Consider the following 25027-nt stretch of genomic DNA (forward strand, 5'->3'; position numbering starts at 1 on the left):
ACACCGCTATCGTGGCCGCCACGGCAAAAAACACAGAAGAAGTCATTGAATGCAACTAACTTCAGATTGTAGAGTAATAGCGTGCGAGACAGAGCTGCTGGACCTGGGCCAGAGATGTGACCCATGGACGGAATATCATAGTTCATAAAAATGCAGCGCAGTGAAGAAACACACATTTCATACACACAACGCGTGTATTGGACCCATTATTAATGAGTCAGCCGTGTCTCTGTGAGTATGTCCATGTCTCCTCTCTCCCTAGCTCTTTTAATCAGTTATTGTTGAACACAAGTGAAGGAGCTTTCTCAGAGATGCATAAAAAAATAAAATCCAATAGTATTTATTTTGGATGGCTAATTTTCATTTACATGTGTTGCAGCTGCATGTCTATACAACTTCAACATAAGAAGAATGTAGCATCATATGGATGTGAAAGCAGTTATAGATAGCCTATATGAACACAACATATGTCTCGGTTAAAATCAACAAATAATTGTGATAATTAATCTTGATCACAATATTGATCAAAATAATGGTGATTATCATTTTGGTCAACATCGTGCAGCCCTATTTTTTTAGCTTAATTTACCTTAACTGAGCAGCTTTGGTCTCATTGGAATGGTTATATGAGTTTTTTTGGGGTTGAATGGTGGTCGCCCCTCCCTCGGTATTTGGCTGGACCCCAAAAATCTGGATTCAGTGCATCCCTATTTTTCAATTCTATGTCTAATGATAGCACTTTCTGTTTTGTTTGTTGTGTATTTGTGTTTGTAATCTGACTCAACGACATTGTAAATACGGGTCGCCTCGCGGTAAATGACTATTCCTCCATGCAAAATATCAGAAAGGAGATTTTTGGAAAGGCCAGCTGAGAGTTACACAGATAATAAACAATATCTGGAGCAGCGAAAGTGATTTTTAACTCGGCTGTGCGTCCCAGAAAATGGCAGCTGCTCTTTCATTCCCGCCGTCTTGGCCTCGACGTCCTTTCGAAAATCACTCGGGTAGTAAAACAAAATCGCTCTGTCCGGGTTATTTATTCCCTTATTTTAAGAGGAGGAGCAGCGGAGCGGACTCGTACAGAAAAGGGAAAACATTCAGGTGGAGAAGGTGAGGAGAGAATGGAGGAAAAGGTTAGCAGCACTTCTCCACACCTTTAACTGCCAGATAACCGGGGTCCAACTGTAATCACAAACTGAAAATAAACAGACCCTCTTAACTCAATACTTCAAATATTCAGTCTCAAAACTCATTTTTGTGTAAAACTGAGAAAGTGTGTCATTCCACTCAATTCCAACGTGGTTTCTTTTGTACATGCCCTGCAGTCTTAAAGCATATGTCACTCATTGTGGATGGTGTTAGCCTTCCGTATCAATGTTTACTCAGGGTTATGCTGAGCCTATAATTGAGTGCTTTTACTAATTATGTTGAGATTACGAAGTAGGAATGGAGGGAATTATGTGGAAAATTGTAAAGGGGAATTTGTTTTGTTTTTAATTTTTTTAAAGGCCACACCAAACTGTTTTTATTTTTAGAAATATGTTACGTCACTACAGTGCTGCTCATGTGAACAGGAAACCATGCTTAAGTTGACTAAAAAAGGGAATAAAAAAATGATCTTTTGGAAATTGATCTTAACGCCTTAATTAAAAAATGATGAGAAATCCAACCTTTAAGGACACCAATTTTCTTTGTGAATGAATAATGTATTGGAGATAAATAAATAATCTTCCTTAAAATACATGGTGCATAAGCATACACCCCCCTATGTTAAATCCCCATAGAGGCAGGTAGATTTTTATTATTAAAGGCCTGTTTTTCATGAATCCAGGATACTATGCAACCTGGTAAAGTTCCTTTGGCCTTTGGAATTGGCATAGGCATCGGATAGGCAAGGGGTACTTTCCATAAAATCATCTTCCAATGCCAATCAAATCAGCTATTAGGCTAACAGAAATAAAACCATGAGACAGGTTCGTTACATAAAGGTGGACGATAAGTCAGACATTTACATTTACATTTGTTACATGATTTGAAAAGTGAAAAGAAAAACTAAACGTTGATGCCTGCATGTACCAAGCCTGTGAAAAATTCAATTATAAACAACTAAATTCCAAAAAAAGGATGAGCAAGACAAGAAAATGCAGATGAGTAAAAAATAAGCGGGATGATGCAAGCAGAGTGAGAGCAGTCTAAGGTGCCCAATGCTGTAGTGTAGAGGCTATACTCACAGGGAATGGTGCGCAGGTACAGGTTGTCCCTGATCACCTGCTGGAGCTTGTGGTCCAGGGAGCCCTTCTGAAACTGAAGGCTGAGGTAGTGACGCAAATCTGTGTTCAACACCTTACCTAGAGGGAAGGAAACCACAAATCGTGGGTCAGTCCGACACTTAAATCATGTGCATGAGCATCTGCATGGCGCTCATTTCCGGAACACCTGCTCCGATGATTTGATTTAGAGACAATCAAAAAGACATTCAAAAATGCAATATTCATAACAAGCTACAGCACACTCCTCCGACGGACAACGATATGTGCAACGAGCCCCGGATCCGGACAGCGATTACTCGTACCTGAGAGGAATAGACGGCATGGCTGCACCATATGAGGAGAATATGCAATATGAAAAAACGCTGTTGAATATGGCGATTACAATATTACTTGGGATAAATGAACATATATCAGCGTGTGATCAGTTTTGCCTTTCTGCTGCATTTAGTACAAACTCTCTTTGGATGCTTTTATGTAGGCCTTAGTGGTCAAAATACTGTATCTGAAGTCTCTGTTATATAGGCCTTAGTGGTCCCCTAACACTGTATCTGAAGTCTCTTTCCCAATATTCGTCCTTGGTGCAGAATTACAGCCTCTAGAGTCAGTCCCACAATGAGCTTTCCTTAGTATGTCTGTAGCTTTTGACAAGGAGAGGAAGAGAGGAGGGGGGTGAGGGGGCTTAAAGCTGCCATATGTGATGAAACATCAATTAATTGGGCTCTCTTATTAAAATCCAGATGCATGCATGGTAAAAAAAAGAAGCAGAAAGACAAAATAAGGACTATTGCAGAGAGAAGTAATATAAAGAGAAAGAAGAAGAAGCAGAAAGTAGAATTCCTTTGTGTTTGCTAGAGCAGCACTCTTCCTCTGTGTGGACTCCAGCTGTGTATGGGGCAGGAAGGGACGCGCAGATGTGCCTTAAATATGGTCTTGGTTACACCGCGGGCATCAATGACTGGCACAGAGTCCTCGGAGCTGTCGAGCAAGGGGGCACGCAATTAACCTCAGGCAGATGATGGAGGGTGTGCACGCCGTGTGTGTCCACTATCTACATCACGCAATTACATTAATACCGTTGTTCTGGCAATTATTGCAGCAGCATGGAACGATATCTGTAAGGTGTCTGATAAAAATGCAATTCCATGTCCTACATCTACTTGTTCAATGCAATAGTTCAGATCCCATATATAAGAAAATGTCAGGAGAATCAAAGGGAAGCCAGGCTGTGAGATTGGCATTAAGCTACAGTGAGAAACATCAGTCAGTAACATAATACACCTCTCTCCCAGCAAGACACATAGTGCACACAGATTACTAATACAGGCCTTTATCATTCTCCTAACCTCATGATATTTTCTCATACTACACAGTTTGGACACACACACAAACACACACACACAGGATTCTGTCTTTCCAACGAGTGGCAGGGTTCAAGCAATTTTATTTAAGCATTTGCAGAAAGAAAAGATAACAAAACATAATCATTCTGCTTAGTAACAAAGAGAAATATTCCCGGTGTAAAAGCAATAGACAATTTTAAAGTGAGGATGCATCCCACACATTCCACACTTAATCACAGAATTCTACTCTGAAACTTGAACAATATTCTTTATGTTTTTAGTAGGAAGTATTGAAGGATGGGCTTGGTTGACGGGGAATAAAAAGTTCTGTCTTGCCAAATCCAATTCAAATATTGTAAATGAAATAAAGTTCTGCTATTATTTCCAGACGCGGATAAACTACCGCTGGGACTGCAGTTCAGCAGCAATATGTAGCTTGGATGAGGCGGTTGTCCCCCTGTAGTGTCCCCCCAAAAAGTGGAGTTAAAAAATATTTCATTAAATGATTTTTGAGTTTCTTGCTTACACAACTCAATACTTTAGCTCTGCAGGCGCACACAAGCTTATAATTTCAAGTGATTATGGAATTCAGAGGTTTTCGAGTGTGCCTGCTGCTTCACTTAAGTTGTTAACAGTCCAGTCACTGCAGCATGGCAGAGGTGCGAGTGAGGGCTAGGGCCAAGGGAAGCATGGCTCTCCGTTATGTAACTCTGTAGACTTTTTACTGGCACAATGAATGTGAGGAATGTAGGTCAAGGAAACAAAAGCTGGGTCTGGCTACGCTGTGCAACTGGAAAGCCACAAGCCTGCGGTCCGTGTTCCCAGAAGCTATGAGACATGAAACACACACACACACACACACACACACACACACACACACACACACACACAACCAATAAACAACCCGTTCCCTCCCCCTGTTCCCATGTTATAGGGAAAGGGAGCGAACATGCTTTCATGTTTGGATTTGCCTTTTACACACTGCCTTGAAAGATCAGCTAGTTTCAGTATGGACAATGGATTGAGCTAATTGTTACCACAGGATTCCTGCATTTAAGGGCAGCTACCCTGCTGGGTCAACAAAACCAATCTTTTGTCAAATACACACATAGACTGACGAAAACAAAACATGCATGCATGCATGCGCACACAAAACACACACACCCATGCAAATCACCTCCCATGCGCAAAGCAAACTCCCACTCAAGTGCTTCTAACGGGGTTGTCTTTGTGGCCCGCATGTCAGGTTGTGTTAGCGTGCCACATCATATATTCAGAGAGAGACGGGGAGAGAAAGAAAGGGAGGGAGCAGCAACTCACAGCTTCCCGCTAGGTTACAAGGCAGCTTATCACTGGCCTGCCAGGCTGGTAGTACAAGGCATTCAGGACACAATGGAAGCCTTTGTGCCTTGTCATCTGGCTATTAGACACTCTCTCATGGGGGGGTGGGGGGGGGGGCTGCAGTTCAAGGATGGTGAATCATTAAAAACAGAGGGAGCAAGAGAGGGCACGGTGGAGGGAGGGAGAGAGGGTGATGCATGGGAACACACGTGGAAACTGACCCCGCCTATCTCCTCCTGTCCTTCCATCATTATTCTTTCGCTCCATGACTGTGTGTTTGCCTCGCTCGCTGTGAAGACTCATCAGCCCTGGCAGATCCCCACAGGGCTCCTCACACCTAGGTTTGAGATCCTTTTTTGAGTAGCTGCCGGCCTTCCCTGCCTTTTCCCGTTTTCTTTCTGCCACTGCTAGCCGCCTGACCTTTTGTTTTCTTTCATTTCACAAGCCTTTGCTTTCAAGTGATGTGTGCATCTACCTGTCGCTGACTCCACCGCAGACCCTCACTGCCTGTGTTCCACCCGGTAAATCAGTCTTGATAAAAGCAAAAAGCAACCAAGCCCTAGCTCGGGCTATAACTTTGGAGTATTTCCACAAAAGGAGGGAGAGGAGAAAAAAGACAAAATGCCTTACTTAGATAAAATTACAAATCTATGTAAGAATCTATGTAGAGAGTGAACTGTACTAACAAAAAAAAACACTGTCTCTCTCTATCACACATACTATACATCCATAGAAACTAAAATAAAGCATATGCTACAGCCCATCATCCTTTCCCCGCTTAGATTTTGGGATCTGCCATGGGAAAGTGCTACTCTCAGCTCACCTCACCATCTGTCATTTTCTGTAACTGATGTCGAAACCACTGAAGCGCTACGCAAAAAGTATTTCATTGAGAGACAATTTATATTTCAGCCAAAACAAGAGCTTCAGTCCTTCTACTATCATAAAGCAGGTTTTTCATCATTGACCACCATTTTTAACTTAACTTTTGTGCTGTAATGCACACAGTCAAAGGAGCTTTTGTTATTTGTCCTTTTGCCATATTTATAGCAAATTTGGGAAGAGCAGTGCTTGGAGCCTAATGAAAAATGGCAGCAGTCATCCCCACTTTCAAAAAGCCATGTTAAGACCTAGACAACCCCAACAACTTGTGTCCCATCTCCAACCTCCCTTTCTCAGCAAAATCCTGGAAAGAGCATCGGCTGCCCAGCTTCAACATCCCATGTCCCACGATGAGCTTTTGAACCACTCCAATCTGGTTCCAGAACCCACCATAGCACTGAGACCGCCCTTGACCAAATCACTAATGACCTCCTGTTTGCTGACAACTATGGCCCCATCACTATCCACATCCTCCTTAACCTACAGTTTCCCACACCATCCTTCTCCACCGTCTGTCTGAGCTCATCAGTCTCAGTGGCACATCAATCTCCTGGTTCCAGTCCTACCACACAAACCGGAAAAAATTCATCACCCTAAATGGCTCCAACTCTGATCTAGCTCCCGCCAACCATGGTGTTCCCCAGGGCTCTGTGCCTGGTCCTCTGCTGTTCACCATCTACATGCTACCCCTTACTCATATTATCCGTTAACATGGACATAATCCGCAGGAACCTAGAGAATCGCATCTATGCTTCAATGGTACCTCTGATTCATAATTCAATCATTTAATAACCATAAAAAACAGAAACTTTCCGATCAATGCAGCTAACAGCTAACGAGCTAGCGGTAATGGGGATCCCTTCAAGGTCTTTCCTGCCTCTACAGGTGATTTTCTATCCAGCCATGAACTTTCTTTCATCTGTCTTTTTCAGGGTCGTTGACCCTTAAATACAAACTGTTACATCCAAGATTTATCCACTTGATGTCCATAATTTATCACATTTTCACTCATTACTGCAGATAGCTCCATGCTCTGTGTATTCTATAGCTCTCCTATGGATCATTGCAAGTTTATTTACGGAAATGAAGGCACACTATAAGCCTTGTATGGGCAACAGCAAGAGCAAAGAGTATAGAGTGGGAAAGAGAACAATCTTCCAAGTCAAACTAGTCTAATATGATGGCGTCACTGTTTTGAGATTTGGCATATATTTGGGCCTTTTTTGAAGAAATGTAAATAGTTTGTGCTTTATATGAGTTATAATGTTTATAATGTTTATTTTTGCATATAGGAGAACTGTTTTAGACAACACAAATGCTTGTGTGGCATTGCTGTGGGTGTAATATTAATAAATATGACATTATAATGTTGATTATTGGCATAAATAAATGTCATGAGGGCAAAAGCGTCTGCATGAGAAGTGTTTTAGAGAGGAGATTGACTTAGCTTGTACTGCTCTGTGTGTGATATCAATACATATCGATAAGATTCATGTTCCGTTTTATTTATTTATTTGATTTCAAGGTCCTACAACCATTTTTAACATTCAAGTGACCTCAATGCAGCACAAATATTTCCCAATCTCCTGAGGTGCGCAACCTGGGCGTCATCCTGGACTCCACTCTCTCCTTCAGGTCCCACATCAAAAACATCACCAAGTCTGCCTTCTACCACCTCAGAAACATCTCAAGACTCTGGCCTTCACTCAAACATTCAGTTACTGAGACACTCATTATGCCTTGATCACATCCCAACTGGACTACTGCAATGGTGTCCTGTCTGGACTACCCACCAAGGCCCTTAGCAGACTCCTGACAGCATATCACGCCCATCATCCAACAGCTCCTACAAATCTCTCCATGGACTCTCACCACAATACCTCACAGATCTCCTCCACCCTTACACTCGGTCACGTTCCCTGCGGTCTTCTAACAAGTCTTGAAGCATTTTATCAAATTTCATGCGACATCTACAGTGTACAGATGTGTCTAATGCCCTTCTCTTGTCAGCAGACAAGCGAAATATCTCTTGCCAACACAAAATAAAACTTGTGCACTTCACCACCACAATTATGAAATAAATACTAAATGAAACATGGCATATGCTATAATTTCGATGGAAGAGAGAACATGATAAACACAAAAAGAGAAATATTTAAATGAAGCAACTTTTTGGAATGCTAAGCTTTCACACTAGCTACTGAGCACTCAGGTGAAACTAACAGGCATACTGCTACATGGATTTGGCACAAGAACCATTCTGCCTAAAGCAAAAAGACCTGTCTGCTGCGAAATCCCTGCAGCTCGGCTTACTTCTTGGCACACCAGCATGCCCTCGCTTCACCGGGGCCAAAACAATTGACTAGCAGTAAAGATATTTACCAAGGTACCCAGAAAATGGGCAGTGAAATTACAATGGGCTTGCATTGACACAATGCTTTGCCTAAATGAGAGCGGAGGCAATGCAGAGATGTCACCAGCAGGGGTGTCAGTGGGCGTCTAATGAGGCAATTCTCTGACAGTAGTGCAGCTCCAAAAAACAGCGTGTAAGCCCCCGCCATCTGCTAATTACCACCTTGTTAGGTTCATTTGGCATCTCGGGGTACCGGAAGTTTGGTGCTTCATTCTGCTTGACAGACAGAGAGAGAATCAACAGTGTATTGGCATCTCAGGGACACCCAGTTTCTTCAGAGGCGTGGACTGTCTCCCATCTGAGACAAGCTCTGTTGCTCTTATTTCCCCAGTTAACTGTCCGGCAAAAAGGAGTCAGTTTGAAGACAATTAGTGGCTGCAGAGCCCAAAAGATTAATTGTGGATGGAGGTACTCTGGGATGTAAATATACATGAAGAAAATCAATGTCGCCAATCACTCTTTCTCCCCTCAGGTTAAATTCATCCCTCTTAATATCCAATTAGTGGGATGGTATCTAAACATCAGGTCAGTCTGTTTTTTGCTATTAAATGGTTAATAGCCTGGTTAAAAAACCTCCCAACATCCACTTTTCCAGTTGTATCTTGGTAATGATACGGAGAAAAAAAAATCTTTAGCAACATGTTTAATAGCCAAATTCACAAGCCATTGGTATACAATTCCTATCGATAACGCAACACAGAGGGGGATGAGGTGATGGAGGAAAAGTGACTCTTTATGATGCTATTTTGGGCTTGCTGTGCCACAAGGACAATGGCATTATCCCTGCACCCTTGGCAGAGTAGCAAGTTCAACTCCTAAAGCGGATAATTGAAAGGAATGGTCTTGCTACACATTCCGTGCAGGCTTAATGTTGCGGGCTTATTATAGTCAATGTGATAATTATCAGCGCACTTGGCAATAGACACAGATGGTGTCCCAAAGCACTCAGCGTTCAGAAATATATTCTTGGCTCCGGATGAGCTTGCCTGCTATTGTTGGCCAACTGCACCAAATATCCATTAGTTACATGTTGAAGATAAAACTGGCTCAGTGTTTTCTTTTAATAGTACACACCTATTATGTTGATGGAGTATGTGTGTGTGTACAATCTTTAATCTTCAGAGCATGCAGCCAGTGTTGTTGGCGGGTTTTAATGGATTATTGCTAGAAGAGGTGAGATCACATTTATTCAAGGTAGCCTCTCCTCCCCGATCCCTGTGATGCAGCACATGACAAAAACGTTGACAGTGAGAAGCAACCTTGAAATTGTCCTTTTTAATCCCATTGTGGCTTAAAGGAAGATTTAACAAAAAAACTGTAATAGAGCTAAGGTTGAGTCTTTCTTGTCCTGGCTGGTCCCTTCTGGATCCTTAGCTGGGGTTGGGCGGGAAGAGAACCGCCACATCTAGCCCAGGCTCATCCTGTGTGGGTGGGGCTTGTCAACTTTCTGTGATGTGGAGCAGACTGACAGATGACATTAACCTCTCCTTCGCCCAGTATCCATGTCCAATCGCTTCCAGTGGACACGCCCATCACCAGTACACACCAGAGATCGAGAAAATCAGAGATCATAATATTCTTGAGCAATGTGGATAATATAACAGCTAGAACAGTCTGTTAAGTTCAAGAAATGACATCACTTTACTGTAATGCAGCCTTTAAAACCAGGGAAGGACTTTTGCCATATTACAATATAACAATATCCACCATTTAAGACAATATCTAGTCTTTGATTACAATACCGATATAATATCGATATATTACCAGCCCTAGTTTCCAGTGCTGACTGATAGTATGTTTGAAAGAAAATCAGGAATAACTATCCTGGTTTTAATTACCTGTACTGGATCTGTAGTCACCATGTAGTTTAACTATGATAACAATGTTGTTCTGTCTGTCTCTCGGTCTGTCTCGGCCCACCACGTCGGTCCAGACTGAAATATCCACTATAGCAGCTATAAGATGGCTCGGCACAAAACCTTGTACATTCATAGTCCCCAGAGACTGGATCCTAATTAATCTTTTCGTGATCTCTTAATTTTCCCCTCAAGCATCTATAGGAATTGATTTTTGACCAATGAAACAACTGTCAGATGGATTGCCATGACGTGTTTTACAGACACTCATGGTCCCGAGAATATACGGTAACTCCTACTAACTGATGATCCAGTTTTTTTAGTTTTTTTTAATGCAGTGCCACCAGAAGGTCAGAGTTTTGATTTCCCCACTGACGTAGCTTGAAATTCACTGAAGGGAGGGACACAACATTTAATACAAACAGTCATAGTTCCCTGATGAGGAAGGCTAACGTCTTGACATCAAGCCCCAATTTTGGGATTATATTATATTGAAAATATTTTGATAACTTTTAGATAGATTGTCATGAAATTTGATAAAATTTGACATTCATGCCCCCCTCAAGATGAATTGTTATAACTTTGGCGATGACTTGACCTTTTTATAGAACGCCACCATCGGGTCAATTTTTAATGTGGAGCAACTAGATGGTTTTCTTTGCTCGTCAGTGGTCAGAGAAGAGAAACTAATGACTGCTGGTGGCAAGCCCACTAGCGTGCAACGCTGGCACCAAAAGACGCCTGTATGGACACATACCATTAGTGACTGTAGGCTCGTTGTCTTGCTTCATTAACTGATTGCATCATATGCACATTAAGTAAGTGATCACTCAGCTTACATCACTAGTCTCTCATTCCAAAGTGTTTGGTTCACACCAGGACAAAACTAACCCTATAGAAGCTCTGCTTTTAAGGTCGTTTGCCACTCTGGCCAGACGTGTACAGTTTAATAAGGAGCCGTACACTGAGACAAGTGTTCTGGCCAAAGGCCTGTGTGGACTGTGTCCCTAAGTGTGGAAACAGTCAAATGAAAAAACCAACAAACAACAAAAAGAAAACAAGGCAAATGCAACAGGACAGACTTCAACGAGCCATGGAGGTTTCTATTGTCCACTACTGCCAAGGGCATGACTTAAGCGGGCATTTCCAGTATTATGACCAGGCAGACCGAAGATGTAGTGAGAGAAAGGAGGGGAGAGAGATCCTTAATAAGTCATTTTCAAGCATTTTAGCTACTGGTTTCTCTTTCATCTCTAGGCTCCAATATACAAGCAGCTCTAGTCCAATATACAATGCACAGCCCTAAAACCGTAAAGTTAACGGTGTACAGTTAACCCTCTTGTGAGACATACAAACAAGATAAAATGATATAAAACACAAACATAATTCAACCGTGCTCCGGAAGAAAGTATTGTGGTTATGTGTCTGTGTCTGTGCGCGCACACACGCACGCACACACACATGAACGTCAGTCTCAGAGCACATTTCCTCTTTGCTCCACTTTTCATTTGGCTGATCTGTTTGGGTGGAGGCCGTCTGGTTGCGATGCCGAGAAGAAGCTCCCTTCTGCACTGTGCATTATCAAAAGTCTCCTGCTGTTTGCCATCGCTGCCGTTTGAAACCTCCGTCTGTCTATCTGTGCACAGTCACACACAATGCCCTGCTGTACACGCACGCATGAGCGCAAACCCGAGCACAAACAAAACCTCATGCATGTGCACACGCACAATTGATTGCTTCCAGTGGGACTAAGTGAGATCAAAGAGTGGAACAATCTTTTTTGCCTCATCCCCACAATGGAGACTGATTTTTTTCCCCATCCCATCGTAGGGAGCGAGAGACAAAGGGTGTCCCTGTCATCAATGGATCTGAGGTAATGAAAGAAGCGACATTGGGAGAGATCAATCAGTGTATTATTGAAGCACCGGAGAGAGGGGAACCGAATAGAGATAGATGGAGCAGCAGGGGGAGCTTCTCCAGCGCTGTAGTTCACGGTTCCACAGTGCAAGTAGCACTCTTAGCCTTAATAACTTGGGCTGTCACTGACAATGTGCCGCCTGATGCATCAGAGAGAACCCCAGGGGACACAGAAGTCTCTCTCTCTCTTACACACACACACACATTGCTAACATTTTGAACCAAAATAAGTGCTGTGAGGTCTGAAAACATACCCAAGTGACACTGTTCCATACCAGAAATCAAAGATTTTATATGATTATTTGCTGGTATGAAAAGTTTCGAGAGATATTTACATGGGACAGGTACATAGTGAGGTATGTGCATTCGCTTTAAAAGGCTTTGGGTAGTCAGCAGTACCCAGACTGATGTCATGAGATGACGTATGTATCATGTACAAATTCGTATGGCATTATTGGCGTGTTTATGAATGCCGGTTGGCCTCAATTGAGTCACTTTACCTTGCAATAGCATGTGAATTTCTCGGCGTAAGGAGGTTGGTTGGAGTGGTGGATGGGTAAAACCCAGGACTTTCACCCAGGAGACCAAGGATCATGTCCCGAGTGTAGTGTAAGTTTTCCATGTTTGTTGTTTTCCTAAATCCAACCGCATTTTTTTCCTAATCCCGACCGTTTCTTTTCCCAAGCTTGTGTGTGACGTTTCCTAAACTCGACCATAGCCTTGCGATAACACGTAGCCTCACGATAACACTTGACTTTGTAAGTTTACGCTGTGACGTTGCAGACTGCATTCCGCTGTATACAGCATAGACATACACACAGATAGCTCAAAATGCGTACAGATAACAGGAAAAGGAAAAATGGCGTGTATGTTTACGCAAAAGTCATGATACCACGTTGAGAGTAGGTTTACATGGTTTCATTTTCAAAAAACACCATATTTTTGTTGTACTGCAAATTGCTACAGCTCCTCTTTTCACCCAGTGTGTTGAGCTCTCAGGTTTAGCTACAGTCAGGCATCACAATTCTGTTCCATCTTTGATGAGATTTGCACATGTGCAGTACCCAGGTAAGGACTACTAGCCAGTTCGAAGCAGAGTATAAGGGCGGGCCCTGACAGTACCTAGGTAAGGACTACTAGCCAGTCAGAAGCAGAGTATGAGGGCGTGCCCTGACAGAACCTAGGTAAGGACTACTAGCCAGTCAGAAGCAGAGTATGAGGGCGGGCCCTGACAGTATCTAGGTAAGGACTACTAGCCAGTCAGAAGCAGAGTATAAGGGAATGCACTGAAAGTTCCTTAGGTAAGGACTACTAGCCAGTCAGAAGCAGAGTATGAGGGCGTTCCATGCTAGCAACTAGACAAGCATTATAACCATTGTCCAGGAAGTAAAGGCTCTACTACAACAGAGCTGATTGGAGCGGTTTACGAACAGTGTTTTCTGTTGGAGATAGTAAGTCCCTTTGGGGGGGTGGGGGGATTTTTGGGCTTTGTTAACCTATAACATGCACAAAAACACAACACAATAATCATAATAAAGAAAAGGGAAAAAGCCAAACAGCATAATATGAGCAATTTAAGCATGTCTGCTAATAATATGCCCAGCAGAGCAGAAGACATTGTATTGGAAAGCACAGCCCGAGGAGCTGCAGTTGTTGCTGATCTGCCTCGATCCTTGACTCACAAATCCTCAAATGGCATCCTGCTCACACAGGCACACACCAGGGCTATATTTGGATACATGTGTTGAAAACAGTGCTGAGACAATTAGTACATTAATCAAATAGTCCAGGGGTTCCTCAGGGGGGCGGAGTTATAACAGGGGTAAATATGTAGAGCAGACAATGAAGCTGATTGTTGTTGTGCTCGCTTTCTCTCTCACAAAGTAACAGCTGAACATCTCAATTCAAAGGAACTTTATTGGCATGGGAAACGGACGTTTTAATTGACAAAGCAAGTGAAAGAAAGACATTAGAAACAAAACACTCGACTAGCATGAAGTGTAAACAGAACTGTGTAACATTATAATCAAATTAATTAATGCAAATAGAAGTGTAACAAATATATACAAAACCAATGTATTTGGCCTATACATGCAGATCTCTTTCTCTCGGGTTTGGGAACACTGGATTAGTTCATGAAGTGATACCACCAACCAGTTTAATAATTACATAATAAACATTTGCTCCAGTAGCATCTCAGATTTGGTCAGATTGGGTAAGCAAATAGAGCAGAAGTACCTTTATATTGTTCTTACGCACAATACTTGCAACCCTTTCCAGCCACTGGCATTGCTGGTTGTCATGGGTTTAATAATTGAGTGGTTGTTTGGTCTATGTAATGTCAGAAAATGTTGAAAGATGTCTTGTATTTTCCACAACTCAAAGGTTTTAAGACCACTACCATAGAGGAGTGAAGAAACTAGAAGATATTCACATTTAAGTCCGAGGTTGACTTTTGGCATTTATTAAATCATTTTTTATATAAACATTTTAATTCAGGGCAGAAGCAAAGATCCACTAAGATTTTTTTGTGTTTAAGTGTTTTACATTCTCTTCAGACCTAAAACCAAGAAATGCTGCTGGTTGCTAATAGTAATGCTAAAAATGTATTTTATTTAAGAGAGTTATTTAAGATAAATGCTTCTTAGTGCACTTAACTTTATTTCTTCATTGAAAATGTTATTTTCTGCATACCGTTTTTCATAAAATACATGTTTAATTTAAGTATACAAGTGCAGATTGGTGACATGTTCAATTACTGTTTTTGTTGAGAAATTTTGTGAATGTTAATTAATTATCAGTGCTGCATATTAGCTTTCAATTTTTGAGGTTTTAAAACAAGGACATATCAGCCAAATATCGGCCAAAATAAATCTGCAGCTTTTATCGGCCCTTGGCTGACCCTGATGTCCAAAGATCGCCAGCCACAGAAAAACCAGATCGGTCGACCTCTAATTTAAGAAGCTGAAATAAGGGGGCGTTTTCACACCTGAAAGTCCGAACCAAGGTCTGGACCATCTATACAGTACATTTGATTCGGTAAGTTTTGATTTCACACTGTAATTATGCATTCAATAAAGATCTTTACGTAACAAAACTACGTCCTGTTGTCGTCACATACGTGAACCGTATCTCCAGATACTGGAACTGAATGGTTTGTAGACGGGCTTCCCCTTCCTCTTGTATTTTCTCTCTGTGCTGGGAGTGTGCTCTCCCCTACTGCCGCCGCTGTCACTCCCCGATGTAGGTCGAGTTCAGATGTGAGGTGTGCACGCGTGAGTTTGTGAGAAGTAGCCTAGAAGATGCTAACGAAAGACTTCTGTAATGTCAATACAGTAAAAATTGACCTACTTATCCAAGTTGGCTCACTGCTGACTACAAGTTAGCATCAAACACAACACAGGCTGTCAGTTGAATGGTGTTTTGAGCTAACGTTAGCAATCAATCACAGCTAGCTAAAGCGTTTTAAAAATGACTGCTAGCTTAGCTATAAGCTAGCAATCAAACACAACACAGGCTGTGAGTTGAATGGCGTTTTGAGCTAACGTTAGCAATCAAACAATTATAGATAGCTACAACATTTTTAAAATGATTTCCTTCTTCTGTTATTGTTTGTAGTGAGAAGAGTTTATTATTTCGTGGATTTCACAAATTTCAGTATGTTACATTATGCCTTAAACCGTTGAAATCTAACATCGTGCTTGACTCACATCGGGGGAGTGACAGACATTCTTTTTTTTGGGATGTTGACAAACGAGAAGCAGGACCTATCTTTCTTGAGCATTTATTCAGAGACAAATGGAAACCTAAAACCGTACATTTACCACTTAACAAGTAAAATGTTAATGTATTCTCTGCCCTGATAGCCGACAGCTGTCTGCTTTGAGCACATTCCCCCTTCCTTTGCTCTCTCATGTCTCCTGACACACTAAGCACCCAGCTGTTCTTAGGAGAGCCTGCCAGCGCTTCATGCATCCATCCAAGAAAAGCTTTCAAACTATAAACCAACCGCACCATGGTTCAGTTTGATCTGGACCGAGACCACCTCTTTTGATCGGACCAAATTTGGACTTTAAAGTCCGAAACAGTATGGACCATATGAGGTAGGAGTGAAAATGCCCTTAGAATAGTCATCTTTTTTCATTAAAAAAATCAAACCGATTAATCTATTACCAAAATAATTGCATGCAAAATGATGCATCACTGTAGATTAGATACCCCGCAGTAGATAAGAGCAGTTAAAAATTAAAGTTATTCCGATGCCGGTATATGAAATGTCTCGGATACTCCCTAAAATGCTGGTATCGTATTGGGGAGTAAACCACCTCATCCATCCATCATGTCAGTGAAATGAGTCAGCTGGCTGGACTTCAGTCATTTCAGTCCTATGTCCACCTAATGCATTGTCCCCCATTTAAAATATGTTTTTCATCCAATTTCCCCCTGAACGTCACAAAAGAATTTGGGTAGAAAAAAAATAGCCTAGCTTTAAAAAGAGGCACTTAAAAAAACTGAAACCTGAACACTAATGCTATATAAATGCTATACTTTATATGTTTAAATAACTAAATCCTAAATCCAATTATAACCAGAGTGTATAATTATTTTAGGACTTTTGACTGAAATGTTTTAAAAGCCCCCATTAGAGAAACATTGACCTGACGTGTGTAGTGTGTAGTGTGTGCGGGTGTGTAATTATATGTAAGGTTGATTGGTATGTGCGATCTTGGTTCATGCATTTTGTTTTGTGTTATTGTACAAAAGAACAAAGGGCAATAATCCCTTGCTCCTTGTATGTTTTATTTATTATGTGTGTGTGTGTGCAGAGAATGTTCAGAGTTTTAGGTTATGACTTCAGCTTAATGAAGCCTATGGACATTGCTCGGCCACTGGATACTGACATTTAGTCCATGATTTATCAGAATCTCTTTGAAGGTGCACACAAGGGGCCGCTCAGTGAGCTGGGCAGATGCCCAGAGAGGAGAGGCCAGCCACATCAGTCACTCGCAGCAGATGAAAAGGCTTTAGCAGCCAGATACCACACAGAAAATATGAAGAGAATCACAGGCAAAAGCTTCCTACAACCTCCGAATGTCAACTGAGTATTTACCTCATGCTGTTTTCAAGGCTTTATCTGATAACTCGTATATGTATTATTTCAGTTGCACATAAGAGACGTTAGTTAATAAATAATTTTTACACATGACCGATGGACTTACAAATAGGGATTCGGGGGGCGGGGGGGGTGAATCAAAACGAACATCTGTGTGCTTGCTGTTACGAGACTGATCAAAAATGCGGTCTGGCTGAGTCAGCCAACACCCTGCGTATAAACACTGCAGATCACAGCATGTGTGTATCTGTGCATGTGTGTTTGTAGGTAAGTGTGAGACAGAGGAAAGCACATGCATCTCCCTGTAGGGTGCACAGCAGTGGAATACAAAGAGGCTATGACTACAGTATAGTATACTGAGTATACACCTCATAGCCTCTTTATATTCCACTGCAGTCAAACTGCAGTAGAGGTTTATTGCTTTTATGTCATCAAAAAGTCAAATATTTGTGACTGTATTATTGTGACTGGGCGCCTCCCTAGGGAGATGTTCCAGGCATGTCAAGCTGGGAGGAGGCCTCGGGGAAGAGCCAGGACTAGGTGGAGAAATGATATCTCCAACCTGGCCTGGGAACGCCTCGGGATCCCCCATTCGGAGCTGGTTGATGTGGCTCAAGAAAGGGAAGTTTGGGGCCCCCTACTGAAGCTGCTGCCCCCGCGACCCCATACCGGATAAGCGGATGAAGATGGATGGATGGATGGATGTATTATTGCATGTCTCTTTTAGTCTTCTCAGTTACAGATTTACCGACAAAAACGGCGGGGAAAGAGCGTCAGAAATGTATTAAAAAATTTAAAAAGAGGCAGAAACGTAAAAAGTGCCAAAAAACTAGGCAGACCTAAATGTGTTAAAAAATTAATATGGGGGCCGGATCAAAAATTTCAAAGGGCCGGATTTGCCGGATTTGGCCCGTGGGCCGAGAGTTTGACTCACGCGGCCTAAAGGAAGACACACATTTGTAGAGAGGCAAAGATTAGTCAATTAGTTGTCAACTATTACATTAACCGCCAACTATTTTGATAATGGATTCATCGGTTCAAGTCATTTTTAATGACAAAAAAGTTCTGATTCCAGCTTCTTCAATGTGAATTTTTTCTCATTTCTTCACTTTTCTGTGACAGTATACTGAATATCTTTGAGTTGTGGACAAAAGACATTTGAGGACGACATCTTGGACTTTGGGAAACGCTGATTTTTTTTACCATTTTCGGACCTTTTACAGACCAAACAACTAATCGATTAATCGAGAATATCAATCGACAGATTAATCGTAGATGACAATAATCGTGAGCTGCAGCCCTACACATTTGTTTTATCCACAGAACAATGTCTCAGTGATCCAGCAAAGCCAATTTATTAGCATCTTGGACATTTAAAGGGGCTTTCGGTCAGGAATGAACAGTGCACCTGGAGAGTAATGACACCCTGCCTGAGAGGGTGAGTCATGGTGTGTTGCTCAGGGACTGATCCCGTCACAGCTGATTTAATAGAGTACAGTCCACTCCCTGTTGGTCCATAGGTCGTTGTTATTAGTATGATGTCAGAGAGATAGCTCGCCGGAGCTTTCTGTCCGGGGGATTTCTGTTAGACTGATTCTTTCAATGTGTGATGTGCTCCAACTTTGTTCATACCGGCATGTAGTCACACACAAACAAACTAAGAGATAGGTCATCACCATGAGAGGGATACCTTAAAGTGCCCATAATATGCTCATTTTCTGGTTTATAATTGTATTGTGAGGTTGTACCAGAATAGGTTTACATAGGTTAATCAATAAAAAAAAAATTTAAAAAAATATTTCTATTGTACTGCACATTGCTGCAGATCCTGTTTTCACCCTGTGTGTTTAGGGTCTCTGTTTTACCAACAGAGTGAGACATCTCACTTGTTTGAGCTATGGAGTGAGACATGCACTTCTATACTATCTTTGTTGAGCTGCACATCAGGGAACAGGGACAGGAAGTAGTTCTTTTGGAGATTATGGTCAATTAGTGTGTGTTTTAGCAGTGTTTTGCCATTGCGAAGGAGCTAGCATGCTAGCGCTAGCATGTGCTAAGATTAGCTACCTCGTCTTGGTTAGTGACGTAGAAAGCCGTGCAGTTGAACAGCTCAACCAGAAACTGAAGACAGAGGACATCCAGAAACTGTATCTCACTCAAAACAGCATGGATAGTTTTTTTAGAAGTTTGAATGTGTGTGGAAGCACCAGAGACACAAAAAAACACCCCAAATCCCAGAAATTCTTTTCATAATATGGGCACTAACCCTTGTGTTGTTCATTTGTTTTGCACACATATGAAGCTTGAAGTATAAAATATCACCCAATTTTCTATTAAAACTCAATTTCATTCCAACTTATTATCTCTAGTTTTAGGCTTATTTTTTAATTTAATGGTCAATAAACCTAATTCCATTTAAATAATACCCAATATTTGAGTTAAAAACTCACCAAAATTATGATGAGAGAAATGTAAATGATGAATAATCACAGCTTGCTTTACGTATGGAACCATCCGTTTGGTTTTGGGCAACTCAGTTGAACTAATCCCATCTTGTTAACATATAAACTTTAAAAATGGGTCATATTTGACTTGACCTCATATTTAAGATTAGGGTTATCAAGTGCAGTGTGGTTTGGATGATGACAGAAGAATGGGCTTCAGGGTGGAAACAGATCTGTGAGTGAGCCTAATTATGAAAGTGTAACTGATTCGGCGGACCAGTGTCATCCAAAAAAGGAAGAGGATTAGGGCCACAGGTGAGAAAGGATTTGGGTTCTAAGTCAAGAGTCAGAATTTTGACCTTAATCTCAGAATCAGTGCAATTCTGACTTTATTCCTGACAGAATTATGAAGAAAAATAATCGTAGAATTCTGACGTCATTTTTGACCAAACTCAGAGAGAAAAAAACCACGCTTTGAATCTTTTAACTGGCTACATCTGTGAGCAAGCATTGCGTAGGACTGTATAATTCCCAGGAGACACTGTGAGCTTTCTCTCTGGGATGGAGACGTTTTCGGTTAGAGCCCGACGGATTTTTAAGGCCAATACCGATATGAATATTTGGTTATTTAAAAATCCGATATATCGGCCGATATATATATTTTTTTAAATCCAAAAACATCTCAAGATATATTAAAGTTCTGATGAATAAAATGTATAAAAATACAAAATTAAGATATGAAACTTAAAGTCCTTTGAACAAAAACATAATACATACATACATACATTACACGCGTGCAATGTTGCCAGACTGTCTAAATTTTGATTTCATTCTCATTTTTTGTTGAAATTCTGACTTTAATATTAGATTTTTAAATTTATTCTCTGAATTCCAACTTTAAACTCAGAATTCAAATACATTTTTTACATGTGGCCTTATTCTCTTCCATAACCAAAACACCACAAACACCAACTCTCCTGAAAAGCTACACATTAGTGCTTTATAATGGCTCATACATTTTTTTTTAATATTTATTCATCAAAATCATTAATAATGACAAATACTTGCATAGTCTGTCCACCAGAGGACGCTCTACAACGTCCCTGTTTGCAACACAGATTTTTTTTTAGTTTCATAGTTAGTTTCAAGTTTCATAGCTTAAGTTTGTATTTTTATAAATTTTATGTATCAGAACATTAATATATTTTGATGTTCCTCTGTTCTGTTGTGACAATAAAAACAAATTATTATACTATAATTTGAGTGAGAACTCATAAATAACTACAAATAACTAATGTTAGGGAAATCTGTTTTGTAAGGAGTTTCTGGATTTTTTAAAAATTATTAATATATTGACCGATATATATTGGAAAATATCGGATTTTCAAATAACTTAATGTTTGTACTGTATCGGCCTTAAAAATCCTTTATCGGTCGGGCTCTACTTCACATGCAGGCACAAAAGCATGGAGATATTATTTCAGAGACATAATGCAAAGTCAATAAATGCTTGAGGACATGATCGCCCCTGACCACAAAACACACTGACTCCCTCCCACTGACTCATTCTAATACAATTATCAGCGTTGTTTTGCCACAGATGCTCGTCTTCAGATGCACTGTACTGTAGAACAGAGAAGTTAAGAAATGAAATATGACACTTGAAATGCGGTGAACAATACAAATAGTTCATATAAAAGGTCAAGAATGTGGGAGGGAGAAGAGGAAAAATAGAGAGAGTAAGACCGTTAATGTTTTGCCTATGCATGCATAGACTCCATAAGTAGTAGGTCTACTAGTGTCCGTCTTCAACGCCCCCCCCCCCACACACACATCTCCAGTTGGAGGTGCGCTGCGATGAATTCGAAGGCAAGCGTTCCTTGCCTCTTTTGAGCTCTCCTCGCACACTCCTCAAGCTTGTTCTTGACAGCTGAAAGCGTTGCCATGTCTTAGCATGGAGAAGTGTGTCTGCAACAAAACAACAACCTTGCTCTTATGTGTTGAGTGCTGGGAAATACAAGTATGACGCTGGCAGCACTGAAGGAGACGAAAGGGCAACAGTGTGACGGCAGAGTGACTGCTGAACAACACAAAGCACGGACAGTCATTAGAATGTAAATGTAAACGGAGCGCTCTTATATATCACTTTTCTAGTCTCAACGACTACTCAAAGCTCTGTTACGTAGTACAGGAAGCATTCACTGTGAGGCTGCTGTAAAGGTGCCACCTGCTCATCAGATAAACACTCACACACATTTACACTCCGATGGCGCAGCATCGGGAGCAACTCTGGGTTCAGTGTCTTGCCCAAGGACACTTGGGACTGCAATTGTTGGACCTAAAGCAGGTACCTATTTTGGTGTTGACTAGAGGTTTCTTTTTTAGAGCTTCCTAGGAGAAAAATGGTATTTAATCTGATACACCGTCTTAAAAAGGTCACAGGAGTGAAGATTTTTGTAATTAAAGTTTTAAGGCCATCTCAGGGAGAAATTAATAACTATACCAACAGTAACTCATTGCCTTGTCACAGAGGAAAGGAACGGTTGTAAATGTCTTGTCTTTTTTGTGTTAGACATGCAGTGTGGAGGTGGCTTGTCATTCATAAATAAGAACTCTTTTTTTTAAGTGTGTGTGTGTGTGTTTTTGTACTTTTAACATGTTACATAACAGGAACAAGGGATTATTACCCTGTCTTCTTTTGTGCAATAACGCAAAAAAACGCATGGACATCACACATACCAATCAACCGTCCTTATGATCACACACACACACACACACACACACACACACACACACACACACACACGGATGAGCAGATTAAGGATGTGAATCCCCAGGTGAGGGGAATCCATAAAGCTCAATTTCTAAAACAGGCCTTCCCTTCACTAGAGGGCACATCCCAGCGAGGGTGAACAGAACGAGGACGCCAACTATTTCCAAAGACAGCGATGAATTTAATTAACTGTGGGATTGAACTGTAGGGAAATTCATACCACTATGCGCCATAATCCGCTTTCCCTGAGAATATTTCTGAACAGGATTATCAATGGAAGAAGAAGCACAGAGCTTGCAACAGGCTGAGGACTGAGGCCCGGTAGCAGGGCATTGCTCAATAAATGGGGTTTCCCCACTAGTGAGCAACTCATGGAGGCGTGCTACCTGCTTTTTTTTTATCCAAAACTGGTATTGGAACTAAAATATCGAATCAATTACGGAAATGTAATCGATTCGGGACGTTGCCAAGCGGAATTGTATCCCACTGTGGAGGAGAGGTGTACTGTAGTTACACAGTGTGTCCCCGGGGAAGAGTATTCACCAATCGGGATGCTGCTTCCTGCATTTACACTGCTATCCCAAATGTAGTATTTAGAGATGAAATGGCATCGCTGTAAAAAGAGATAGCAGCCACCATGTCAGTTATGGCAGTCATTAGTATTTCCAAAGCTTTGCACGTCAGGGGTTAATGCTATAATACTGCTCTCAGGGTGAATGACATGTCTGTCAGGAGGCAGGTGGAAGGAATCTATTAGGGCCAATAAAGAGACAGCATGCTTTTCCTGTGCAACCCCTAATTTTCAATTACAATAGCGGATTAATGGCAATCAGCACACCCAGGTGGTGTCTGTGATTAGCTCATATACACAAGCATGCCTAATGACATCTGTTCCACTCCCAACATCGCGCTAGCCGGCCCTGGTTAACATACTGTAGCAAACGGATTACATAATAATTGTCAGGGAAGCTAACTTAATGTATGTATGTATGTATGTGCTAATAAGTGTACACATGTGTGTGTGCAGTATATATACTCTCTCTCTCTCTCTTCGGTGTGACCCTGTAAGACTTCTGTAACATTTATACACTATTTATCTGTGGGGGGGGGGGTAAATAATGAAAAATGTCTAAAAGATCCCCTATTATCCCGCTTTTCAGCATGATAGTTATACTCTTGGGGTGTCTATTAGAATAGGTTTACATGCTTTGATGTCTCCTGAAAAGCTAAGTCTGCTCTGATTGGTTCGCTGGCCCACTCTGCTGTCATTGGTCAACCAAATTCAAACAAGCCACTGGGCGGGGCTGCGCTTGCTCAGTCACTCCCCGATGTGAGTCAAATGCAGTTTTTGAGTCGCCCATGCTCAGATTTCAACGGTTTGCGGCGTAACGTGTCACACTGAAACTTGTGAAATCCATAAAATAATAAACTTGTCTCATTACAAACAATGACAGAAGGTTGCTAACTTGTAGCCAGCAGTGAACCAACTTCGTTAAGTAGGTCCATTTTTTACTGTATTGACATAACAGAAGTCTCTCATCTTCACTCGTTGCAAAGGGACGCATGCGCAACTCAAATCTGCACTCGACTTACATCGGGGAGTGACAGGCTACACTTATTAATTCTCACTGTGTAACATCACTGATTGAGAAATTTCAAACAGGAAAGCGGGAGAGGCGTTTGAGGCAGTTGAGAAAAAGTCTCTGGCAGAAAAAGCTCCATTTGGAGTTGAATGTGTTTTTTTGTTACTCTTTATGCACTGATTACATAAACAAAGAACTATATAGCACACTGCATACATCAAAAAAAGCTTAATAAGCGCTCATTTAATTAAAAGCCAAGGTCAAACTATGATGTCTGTGACTTCACCATTGCCTTCATTTGAATCTGTACTGTGAAGAGGGAAGATGAGAGAGCGGTAATTATAAACTAAATGTGCTCAGTTGAAATGGCCTGACATCACACAACATCTCAGCCCGCTCTGCTCCAGTAAAGCCCCTCTGGGGAAACGCCTGCTCGTGTGCGGCAATCAAACTCTGCCACTTCAAAGACATTCTAACACTTAATCACGTTGACACAAACCCGTCGCAATGATGATTTTTGGGAATTTTATTTATTTATTTTTTTAAACCATTTCCCTCGTAAGTGGACAGACGGAGTTAAACGCTCACAGCCAATCTTCTTAATAGGGAGGGAGGGAGCGAACTGAAAGCAGGCGGTAATTCAAAGGAATAAATACATTTTCAATTAGACAGCGAGAGGCGGCGAAGAAAAACGTCGTTACCCAGCGGTCCAGTGTTCATCACACGGCCAGGCTCAGATTGAGGCGTCACTCATTGTTGCGTCAACGACTCTCCTCAGGCCGGCTTTGACTTTGCTCGCCATCATAAGATCAAATACACTTGGAAAACCCAGAGATAATGAAACTGTACTGCATGTGAGCGAGTGTAAACCAGTGGAATTATCTCTGCAGGACATCTACTGGGCCTGCCAGGGACAACTAGAGCTGCTTTATTTCCCTTCATTATCATTACTTCTAACACAGCCAAATGAGGTCATTGACCCCTTGACCTCTTCTGTCTTAGAGTATAGAGGCGTCACATCGGAAGGAAAGAAAAAGTGTGGATAATAAACCGTCTCATTAATTCATTTTTTTATTGACATAACTCCAAATTAAA

The 25027-nt window shown here is 41.4% G+C and overlaps 1 protein-coding gene and 1 long non-coding RNA gene across 5 annotated transcripts in view; one reads left to right on the plus strand and one right to left on the minus strand.

Annotated features, from left to right (window-relative positions):
- The window catches only part of magi3a (membrane associated guanylate kinase, WW and PDZ domain containing 3a), a 159662-nt gene that overhangs the window by 64600 nt on the left and 70035 nt on the right, over window positions 1–25027 (minus strand). For all 4 annotated transcript variants that reach the window (XM_034875733.1, XM_034875732.1, XM_034875735.1 and 1 more), the window contains exon 2: window positions 2232–2348. In XM_034875733.1, coding sequence (XP_034731624.1) covers window positions 2232–2348 — 117 coding nt within the window. The remainder of the gene's footprint in view (window positions 1–2231; window positions 2349–25027) is intronic.
- On the plus strand, window positions 665–23388 carry LOC117947137. The gene is made up of 3 exons (XR_004657166.1): window positions 665–724; window positions 11276–11280; window positions 23377–23388. It is a non-coding gene; the product is annotated as an uncharacterized LOC117947137 (long non-coding RNA).

This window comes from Etheostoma cragini, chromosome 7, assembly GCF_013103735.1.
Source record: "Etheostoma cragini isolate CJK2018 chromosome 7, CSU_Ecrag_1.0, whole genome shotgun sequence".
Lineage (NCBI taxonomy): Eukaryota > Metazoa > Chordata > Actinopteri > Perciformes > Percidae > Etheostoma > Etheostoma cragini.